This window comes from Alternaria postmessia (assembly GCF_024291825.1).
Source record: "Alternaria postmessia strain BMP 2775 chromosome Unknown scaffold_37, whole genome shotgun sequence".
Lineage (NCBI taxonomy): Eukaryota > Fungi > Ascomycota > Dothideomycetes > Pleosporales > Pleosporaceae > Alternaria > Alternaria postmessia.
The window spans coordinates 211,228-221,689 of NW_026260110.1; the positions used below are offsets into that span (position 1 = coordinate 211,228).

Sequence of the window (10,462 nt, forward strand, 5' to 3'; positions counted from 1 at the left end):
AATCTAATAGATGGTTTACCAGGGATCAAGTCGTAGACAAGAAGGCGTTCGCGAATGAAGGTGCTTTTGAGATGAACAAGAGCAAGTAGGATCGATCAGATTTAGATTTGCAAGAATAACTGAACACTCTTACTATCAGTGAGCTTCACGCAAAAGAAGCTAACTTGTCACGTGTCGTTCCCATCACTGCGTCTCTTTCTTCCCAAATACACGTTTCCAAAGCTGATGAGCCTCTAGCGTCTGACTCGGATACCGTAACATACCTCTCTCGTTCTTCTCATTCAATCTTGCCAACTCTTCGACTGAAAACGTCACTTCCCTCCCTTGCACGACCACAGTCTCAGACTCTTTGTAAGGGTAAATATCCGCTTCCGTCCCTGGTATACGACGATCAGCTGTAGCAGTCAAGATACCGACAAGCGCCTTGATCCCTAGCAAACTCTGGATATTGTCGCCAAGGTGAGGGATAAAATCATTCAGTAGTCCAGTGATGGAATGAGAAGTACGCTTTATAGCACTGAACACCCTACCGCCCGGTGCGTAAGCAAGAACGTCACCGTAGATGTCGCCGCTTCCTGTTCGAGCGGTTGGAGCTGATGCTGTTGAGGATGCCACAGCAGATTCTCCGAGTCTGCTACTGAGGCTCTCGACGTGTTGATCAGTGTTTGGCATCAACGGATTCGCAGAATCGTCGTCAGCCTCCTGTACTCCCTGAACCAGCCACCTCAATACCGCATCGCTAAGCACCTCATTCGGATAAATTGTCCGTGAAAGCAGGTCTGTAGCCCAGCCCAACGCATCTTCAATCCAATTTGCAGGGCTCTGGCGTGCAAAGCGGAAAGTCATACGACCGACATCATAATGGGTTCCTGGAAACCATTTCTGCTTCACCACAGCCTTTTCCTCGCCGTCGCCACCCTCTTCACTAGGATAGACCAAACAAGGCTGGAAGATCCACAGTCGATCGTGCAAACAAGGCGCATGGTAGACATGCTGCACGACGCTACTGACAGTCTGGTCGAAAAATTCAAATGGGCTCCAATCAAACCCAATTCCCGCGTTGAGTCTCGGAATACCCAGCGCACCAACGGTATCGATGATACCCATGAAACGAATAGGCCGTTTGACTTGCCAGACTTTATCATCAAGCCCCTTCCATCGCTGGCATTCTTCGCTCTTGGGTGCGTCAATGGGGAGGTTACTCCGGTATGTTCTGAAGACCTCATGACAGAGCCTTTGAACTTCGACATCTGTGTATTCCGGAAGCCGTTTTATGATGCCACAGTTGTTGATCATGCCGGCTACACAGCGGACGGTAAAGGCGCCGCGGCTGAAGCCGAAGAGCCAGATTTCGTGATCCGGAGTGTAGTTTTCCACTATAAAGCGGTAGGCGGCTATGCATTCTTCGCCGATGGTGGAGGCAGTTGCGCCGTCCCAGATGTACTGTAAAAAGGTCTTGTTCAGGCCGACGCCTTCTTGGTAACCGGCGATGATGTCCAGGGGAGAACCTTTAGGCGTTGTATTGTGAGGTATGATGGGATGAACCTTTGCGGCTGTTTTGTCGTCGGTGACATATTTGACTTCACCGACCATATTTGCGAGTTGTCGGATGTTGCTTGGTGGTGCATCTTCGACTTCGGTTTCGCGGCCGACCCACGTTCCGTCGCAGAAGATGGCTAGGCGTTTCGTTGGCCTTGTCGAGGTTGTGGATGGCATGGTGACGACGTGATCAAATTTGAAGAGTCTCGGAAACTCGAAGTCTCTCAGTATGGCAGATGACCTGGCTATAAAACGCGTCGAAGATGTAGATATATGCGATTTTATCTACAAAGTAGAGGTCCTCTTCAGCCGCGCACTTGCTTGTTTCTCGGCGTTCGCAGCCTGAGAACAGTCGGTCAGGAGCTGAACCCAAACAGTCAGCCGTGGTCGCCTTCTTTATCAAGTCCTGGATGTCTGCGCACCGGGGCTGAGCGCGTGCCAACCCTTGAAGCTTACGTTCGTGTCACAAGCACTACCAGCTGGGACGCGCCAACGGAAATTTCCGAAACAACGATACGAACTATGGAGGAACAGCTAATAGAATAAGGATTGTGGCTTTGGGTGTGGCTGATGAGAACCAAAGTATCAAGCAGGTAGATTTCTGGCGAGTGGAAAGGCCGCATGACGTCATGTTCCTGGATCAATGCTGCCCACGCCGAGACTCTAGATATCGTGCGGCTGCTTGGTGCCGACGTTCGCCAAGTGCAGTTGCCTACAACAAACTGTCTGCGCCTTCGTCTCTAGAATGTATGTGTTGTTTGCGAAATTGTAAGCCTTCTGATGTATGTGGTGTTTGAAAGCACCGGATGCTTCGAGCTTCATTGTCGGCAATGCGTCCACTTTTACAGTTGAAATCGAAATAGCTTAATTGTCGTCACGATGCTGTCCGACCGTGTCGGAGCCTGGTCGCATGGTTCTTATCCTACGACCTCGTTAATAGCGTCCCACATCCCCCTCTGCACACGCTGCCTGTCCTCCTCTCTCGCCCTTGTCCCGTCATCTAGAGTTTCTTCACCTCCATCGCTAGGTTTATTCTCACCGTCCACCCCACCAAATCCAGCGAGGACCTCCTTGACCTTCTCTCCTATCCGCTTTACGCTCTCAATCTCCTCCCTCTTCTTGCGCACCTGTTCCTCCATCTTGGCAATGAGCGTCTGCCTTGCCTGATGCGGCCGGTACTCATTTATCAGCGCATGCATGTTGGCTACCAATGTCATGATATCCTTGAGCTTCTGCTCCTTTTGCTCTGAGGTTGGATTCGCAGCCACGATACCCAGGAGAGAGATGTAGCTCAACAATATGCTCCGTAAGAAGCGGAACAAGTAGTTCTGGCGGTCGAGAGACGCAGAGTTGCTCGTGGTAGGCTGTTGCGCGGAAGGGTCATCGGCGGAGGGTTCGGTGGAGGGGGAGGGGTACAGTTGCTCATACGTCCAGTCGTGAAAGACATCCTGAAACCTGAGTTGGTCGGCTATATAGTCCATGTTCTTCATCAAGTTGTTTGCGCCCTTGGCACTTTCTACTGCGCCGAAGACGTGGAACTCGGCATCGTCTGCAGGTGGCTCGGGTGGTATCAGGTAGCGGAGCTCGGTCGGCAAAGCGAGAATTTGTTCTGCAGAGAGCTTCGTCGCGGCTTTGGAGGTAGAGGGTTGGGCGTCGTCATTTTCTGGTGCGGCTTCCTTCTCAATGTCTTTGAGTCGGGCGAGGTTCTCGGTGGTGAAGTACTTGTAGAATGGCGGGGGATCGGGGAAGAAGTTGAGCTTGATGTCCTCGTCCTCAGGCGTTGGGGGCCGTTGAAGGTCGTCCATGACGGTAATGACAGACTGCGTGCCCAATAAGCCTTGGAGGGGTCGTGCCTGTGGAGTCGAAGCAGAAGAGCTACGCGTCAAATGCGTCGCGCTGCTGGACCCTTGCGCCAAAGCTTACCTACGTAGCGCGAAGCCCGAGCTTGGACCATTTCATCCGCATCACATCACATTGCAGTAAGCAAAGACTACAACGGTCTTCTCACAGTATGCATAGTACGCTACACTTGCACCAGTGCTCCGAACATAGTATGAGTGATCACGAATTACTTATCACCCCGAGTACGAAGCATGCTCCCTCTCCCTAGCTTTCGCCGAACATGCTCCGCCCCGCCCGGTAGATCTTAAGAGTGGTCCCATTACAAATCCACTACAAGGCCTTGCATCATAGCAGAATGTATATCAATCGACTCCTTAGGCCATCAAAGTTCCCGATACCCCTACTGTCAGGAACAAAACCACACACCAGACTTCCACATATTCCCTCCTCACGAAACATGTCTACACAAAAAGCAGTCGTTTGCGCCTCCAAAGGCGTTTCTGAGCTGCGCAATGACGTCCCTCTGCCCAAGCTTCCTGCCGACAACTGGCTTCTTGTCAAGACCAAGGCCGTAGCCTTGAACCCAACTGACTGGAAGAGCATTGAGTGGTCGACAGCGCCAGGCGCTCTTGCTGGGTGTGACTATGCTGGTATAGTCGAGGAGGTCGGCAAGGCTGTGACCAACTACAAGGTTGGAGACCGAATTGCTGGTTTTGTTCGTGGAGGTACAGACAGCATTGTTCATTCTGGAAGGTGGTAACTGACGTACCTCAGGTGACCCTGCTGATCATTCCAACGGCGCTTTCGCCGAACACATCAAGGCAAAGACTGGAATCAACCTCAAGATTCCCGACAATATGTCCTTCGAGGATGCATCGACTTTGGGTGTAGGAATCACAACCGTAGCTCAAGGTTTGTACCAGGAGCTTGGTCTGCCACTGCCGCCCGCCAAGGTGCAAGAACCAACCACAGTCCTCATCTACGGCGGCTCCACCGCGACAGGAACGCTCGCCATTCAGTACGCGAAGGCGTCAGGCTGCGAGGTTATCACGACATCCTCACCGCACAACTTCGACATGCTCCGCAAGCTCGGCGCCGACCAGGTCTTCAACTACAAGGATGCCGATGTTGGCGCCCAGATCCGCAAAGCTACCAACGACAAGCTGAAGTTGGCTTTCGATTGCATTGCCGAAGGAAACTCGTTTGACATCACCGCTGCTGCCATCAGCTCCAGCGGTGGTCACATGTCTGCTCTTCTGCCAGTCAAGAACTACCCGAGAAGTGACGTCAAGACCAAATTCACCTTTGCCTACACCGCGCTCGGTGAGAAGTTCAATGAAAACGTCGGCGCCAGTCAGGAAGATTACGAGTTTGGTGCCAAGTTCTGGAAGCAGGCTGAGGAGTGGCTCAACAGTGGCAAGATCAAGACTCACCCGGCTGAGATCAGAAATGGACTGGCCGGTGTTCCACAGGGCTTGCAAGACTTGAAGGATAACAAGGTATCAGGCGTAAAGCTTGTGTACAAGGTTGAGTAGATTGTTCGCGCCCCATAGTGATGGTCGCGGGCACGTAGTCTTCCTGCCGCATACAAGGGAAAAACTGAATGAATATAAGAATAATATGCCTGATCTTGCAGCCTACAAGAGCTCCTAGTGAAGAAAATTAAAATTAGTAAAGATGAGTCGCATTGTAGGCCTTGCTGTCAGCATTTGGCTTGTTGTTTGCTTTGATAATGTACCTTTGAACAGAACGACGCTAGATATACCACGATGTAAAGAGAGCGAATGAGAGTCCGAGCGCCGGAACGTGGATATGATGAGAACGGTTGCATTGGATGAAGTGCTAACGATAAAATGATTGGTCGGATGTGTGGAAAGGCCGTATCACCCCAGCGTATGATACAAATTTTGATGCAAAGGTGTGTTTGCACTGTGAGCCATATACACAGCAGCTAGAGTTTGAGAGAACACAGAGAACGACCTCAATCCCGCTGCGAATTAGGGAGTAGTGGATGTTGAAGGGGCGGATGATGGGTGGTGCGGACGGCGCTAATATGTTAGCGCTGTCAAGGTCCGCGGCCATCTGAGAGGTCAGGAGCTGGAAGCCTTGGAAGTCAAGCACTGTCTCTCCTGTCATCGAACTGAACTAGCCATCTCAGTTCTACATAGTTGGGTCGACTCCTCACGCTATGTTTCTTGCACCAGCATCGACGAGGTTCAGACGAACTGCGTACCCCCACAATCGGCTAGACTGACAGACGGGATGCAGTAGCGCTCGGCCAATCTCATCTCTACCTCTTCGCACATGCGCATCTTGCATATGTCGCCGTTGACGATCAACAGGCACGTTTTTCCACACTTACAATGCACCTTCTGCGATTGGCCATAGCTACTGTCAGTGTCGTGCTGAATGCGCGATGCGGTAATGTTGGCGGCCTGCTTGGTGCAAAGAGGGTAGAGTCGTGCATGGAGGACGGCATGTCAAAGTATGTATAGAAGTATTTAAGCTTTCCGGTCTTGAGACTTTGGAGGACCGGAGGAGAACCACTGAAGCTTTTTCAGCCTTCACGATGCTTTCAATTCTTCTTGCAGCGGCGCCTCTAGCCTCGCTCGTGTGTGCATCCTTTGATGGCAACTTGAACTACCACTCGCCTTCTCGCCGGCATGAGGGTCTTGGCATAGACGTGCCAAAGGTCGCAAAGAGGAGCCTTGTGAAACGGGCAACTCCCTGGGATCCTGCCCAGCTGAGCTTCACGCACGGCGTCGCTTCTGGAGATCCTTACCCGGACTCGGTCATTCTCTGGACACGCATCGCACCATCACTTGAGAACGATAGGTCGAATGTAACCGTCACGGGTAATGTAGCATTCTACAACCACGAGACGGAGAAGTACATCAAGGCCTCGCCAAACCCTATTTGCGTGGACTATCGCGTTGGTACGGATCGCAATTTCTCAAGCATCGCGGATCAAGGCCAGGCATACACCACTTCCGACATCGACTTCACTGTCAAGGTCAGCTTTCTGCAATGATAATATTGAGCGACTAGCTGATCTTAAAAAAGATTGAAGCGAAGAATCTTTCGCCATTCACGCAGTACTACTACCAGTTTAATGTTTGTGGTAGCTCCAACAAAAGTCCGCTCGGCAGTAAGTTTCCTTGTACGAACTGTGTGTGAGACGTATGCTGACTTTATTCGCCCGCATTCAGGAACTAAGACTAGTCCTCACGAAGACGATGATGTTTCAAAGATTGGCCTTGCTATCTTCTCTTGCTCTAATTGGCAGAATGGATACTTCAATGCGTACGGGAACGCGGCCAGGAAAGACCAGGTAGATTACTTCGTAAGTATGGTTGATAAAAGCGTTATCGGCTCTGCTGATCGAGATATATAGGTTCATCTCGGTGACTACATCTATGAGTCCACCAAAGGCAAACTTGGTCAGGATCCGCGAGCAACGAACCCATCAAGAGAGATTGTCGCACTATATGGTTCGTGTGAAACCACTCTTTGAATGTGGTCGTTACTAATCCGTTTCGTAGACTACCGAACAAGAATCGGCCAGTACCGTACCGATGACGACCTGCTTCTTGCACACCAAAACTTTGCATGGATTCCAACTTGGGATGATCATGGTTCGTGGAAATTATTGATGAACTACAATCGACTAACGCATTGACAGAGGTCGCAAACAATGGATATCGCGATGGTTTCAGCAACATGAACAACACCGAGCAGAGCTTCCGAAAGTTCGGAGGCGTGAGTGTTGACTCAAGAAAGATGAATGCCGTCAGAGCATACTTCGAGTGGATGCCGTACGTACCTTATTGTTCCCACTCTCGATCCCACTAATGATCGACACAGTATTCGCCAGGTTGACATGGACGACAACCTGCGCATCTGGCGTAATTTTAAGATGGGTAAACTTTTTGACCTGATCATGCTCGACACACGCAACTACGACCGATCCATCACGACTCTCAACTGGAACGACGACTACATTGCGGATCTCAAAGATGATGCTGGCCGCTCGCTGATGGGTAGCCTTCAAGAAAACTGGTTCTACAACCAGCTTTCCAAATCGCATGAGCGAGGGGCTACTTGGAGGATCGTCGGAAATCAAATCATCTTCTCGCGGATGAACAATAGCGCCGTGTACGACGAAGAGCTGAACGCTGATCAGTGGGACGGATACACTGCAAACCGCAACCGTACCCTTCATCATCTTTACAGCAACGAGATTCCGAACACCGCCTTCTTGGCTGGTGATTCTCATGCCAACTGGGTGTCTGATCTTGTTTGGCTTGACGAGACTCCGTACGACCAATCTACGGGTGCTGGTGCTATTGGTGTCGAATTCGCCGGCACGGCCGTTTCTTCCAGTGGTTATGGCGCTGGTAGATCTATTGCAAACTCGAGCGATCGTTCCGCTGCCCTCGTGCGCGACAACCGCGAGCTTCAGTGGACCGAGGGTTACTACAGAGGATACTACGAGCTATTCATCTCACCTGAGGAGCTCAACGCGCAGTACTATGGTAGGTTGCTGCATCGTACGCTTGTTCAATGATTCATCTTGTATGCTGACCTTATACAGGCTCTCCATCTGTGGCATCACGAAATCCTTTCGACATCAGCCTTGCAAACTTCACGGTCAAAGCCGGTGCCAACCACCTGTAAGTGTTCACGTCCGAACTTCATGTGAGACGTTTACTGATATCGTATACCCACATTCAGGGAAAGGACCAACGGAACTGTCGTCGCTACTGGCGGTCATGTTGAGAGTGGCGCGCTTCAACGCGGAGCCACCACCCCAACAAATTTGACGCTCAACACCCTCACTGGGACGTGGAATGTCACTGGCTTCGAACAGATGTTCGTTACATACGCGTAAGAGGCTTGACACAGGGTGGCTGGGCGTGTGTGAGGACGTTCAGGACCAACTGATGGAGGAATGTTTTCGTATGAATAAACAACTCGTCCATGCTACAATGCACTATACTTCTTCTGTTGTTATCGTTACAATAAACTTCTGGAGGATCCGTCTCCTCGCCGACGACATTTATAGTTGGTGCAACACTAAGTACAACATGAGGATAGGCTGGCGCCGACGCGGGCTGCTAAGCATTTACAGCTGCTGAGTGGACTAGGCGTGGGGAGACCACTTTGCCTCGCGAGTAGGTGGCTTTGTACTGTCATGTTAGCCCCTGGCGGTCGTTGCGCAGAATACGCCTGATCGCGTTAGACAGCAACGTGGGTTCGCCCTATCGATCAGGCGGCGCAAGTAAGACGGCCCGCTGGGCGAGCAGCCTTGCCTACCTAACCCGCTTTAACAGTGTGAAGACCTCCCTACGCGAGTTCAGCTTGCGCCATAACGCGAGTCGCTTGCATGAACCTTCGATGGACGAGAAGGCTCCCAAGATCGTGTTGACAGACGGCGGTGGCGCATGCCCCGCTCAAAGCGAATCGTCATGACGCATACCTACTTCCACGCTACGAGATAAGAAGGACCGCACTCCCTGCTGAACCCATCGTAGCAACCAGAAAACTGTCGCAAGTAGTCACATTCAGTTCGAGCAACAAAATGGCATCCACAATGAAGGCCTGGCAGTATAATAGCACAAAAGGCGGAATCGAGAAGAACCTGCAGATCAACGACGCCGCACCTCAACCTACGCTTCACGATGAACAGATTCTCATCCAAGTTCACGCCATGGCGATCAATCCCGTCGACCATAAGGTGACTGAAGGCCCGATGCCACTGCGACTTGTAGGCTCTGACATCACCCCGGGTGCGGACTTTTGCGGCAAAGTCGCCAAAGTTGGAAAGAAGGTCGACGAATTCCAGATCGGCGAGTTTGTGTTTGGCGCGAAAGTCGGTGCGCTGACGGGAGGAAGTTTGGCACAGTATGTGGCTGTGGAGAGAAATATGTTGGCGACATTACCAGAGGGCGTGAAGGTAGAGGATGCGGCTGGTGTGGGGATCGTGGGGTTGACCGAGTAAGGCCGGGCGAGTTGTCAATGAAGCCGGAGGATCTACTAACATCATTTTCAGATATCAAGCCATCGCGCCAAACGTTAAGAGCGGCGACAAAGTCTTCATCAACGGCGGCTCGGGCGGCACTGGTGTTTATGGCATCCAGATCGCAAAAGCGCTTGGTTGCCACGTTACCACGACGTGCTCAACACCCAACGTCGACCTCTGCAAAAGTCTGGGCGCAGACGAAGTCATCGATTACAAAACCTCTGATGTCATTGATACTCTTTCTTCCAAGGGTCAGGTTTTTACCCTTGTAGTCGATAACATCGGCACGCCATCTAACCTCTACAAATCTGCATCTTCCTATCTTATGCCAGCCGGAAAGTTCATCCAGATCGGATCAACATTGAGCATGGATAGCATAAAGACAGTGGGTTCGAATATGCTGCTACCAGGTTTTCTGGGCGGTGGAAAGAATAGCTATCAGATGCTGATGGCGAAGCCGTCGGCGGATGCGCTGAGGCAGCTTGGCGAGTGGATGAAGGAGGGTAAGTTGAAGGGTATTGTTGATACAGTGTTTGATTGGGAAGATGCGCCGAAAGCCTTTGAGAAGTTGAAGACGGGGAGGGCGAGGGGTAAGATTGTTGTCAAGGTGCCGCAAGACAAAGCTAAAGAGAAGGCTGAGGTCGGAGATGCTTGAAGAGGTACAGATGAGTCTTGACTAGCATATATCTTATCCGTTCAATCGCTTTTGCTTTTGCAGCTCTCCAAGATTGCTCATAGTCGCTGTGTTCTTCTTGACATCTATCACTTTTTCATGGCGTAAATGATTTCATAAAATTCCCATTCATTATGATCCCGTGCCTTTCACGAAGAAAGGCATGACTGCCAAGCTTGGGGTTTGCCTAGATCTTAGTACACGTGAGCGTGCCTAGCTTGCGGCTTTCTCAATTTGCCTTTTGAGCGTAAGTGCACTACATAATGCCATCAACTTCATCTCTCAGATCAAAGATTGAAATTCCTTTCGCTCTTCAACGCATTACACCAATATCTAAACAACGCAATGGGCACGAAAATGGCTCCCAAGAATCAACTCGTAGCCAA

At 51.0% G+C, this 10,462-nt stretch overlaps 4 protein-coding genes across 4 annotated transcripts; 2 read left to right on the forward strand and 2 right to left on the reverse strand.

The window, feature by feature from the left end:
• Nucleotides 1-183: 183 nt before the first annotated feature.
• On the reverse strand, nt 184-1,716 carry J4E82_006413 (uncharacterized protein; the record flags this gene model as incomplete). The annotated part of the gene is made up of 1 exon (XM_051732670.1): nt 184-1,716. The coding sequence occupies one exon, from the start codon at nt 1,714-1,716 to the stop codon at nt 184-186; it is 1,533 nt and encodes a 510-aa protein (XP_051587620.1).
• Nucleotides 1,717-2,456: 740 nt separating this feature from the next.
• Nucleotides 2,457-3,344, reverse strand: J4E82_006414 (uncharacterized protein; the record flags this gene model as incomplete). The annotated part of the gene is made up of 1 exon (XM_051732671.1): nt 2,457-3,344. The coding sequence occupies one exon, from the start codon at nt 3,342-3,344 to the stop codon at nt 2,457-2,459; it is 888 nt and encodes a 295-aa protein (XP_051587621.1).
• A 494-nt stretch (nt 3,345-3,838) lies between these two features.
• On the forward strand, nt 3,839-4,916 carry J4E82_006415 (uncharacterized protein; the record flags this gene model as incomplete). The annotated part of the gene is made up of 2 exons (XM_051732672.1): nt 3,839-4,106; nt 4,156-4,916. The coding sequence occupies 2 exons, from the start codon at nt 3,839-3,841 to the stop codon at nt 4,914-4,916; spliced, it is 1,029 nt and encodes a 342-aa protein (XP_051587622.1).
• A 1,034-nt stretch (nt 4,917-5,950) lies between these two features.
• J4E82_006416 (uncharacterized protein) lies at nt 5,951-10,058 on the forward strand (the record flags this gene model as incomplete). The annotated part of the gene is made up of 11 exons (XM_051732673.1): nt 5,951-6,394; nt 6,445-6,529; nt 6,591-6,724; nt 6,776-6,872; nt 6,924-7,016; nt 7,064-7,196; nt 7,246-7,916; nt 7,976-8,054; nt 8,116-8,268; nt 8,887-9,378; nt 9,434-10,058. 11 exons carry the CDS (start codon nt 5,951-5,953, stop codon nt 10,056-10,058), a joined length of 3,006 nt encoding a protein of 1,001 aa, XP_051587623.1.
• Nucleotides 10,059-10,462: the final 404 nt, after the last annotated feature.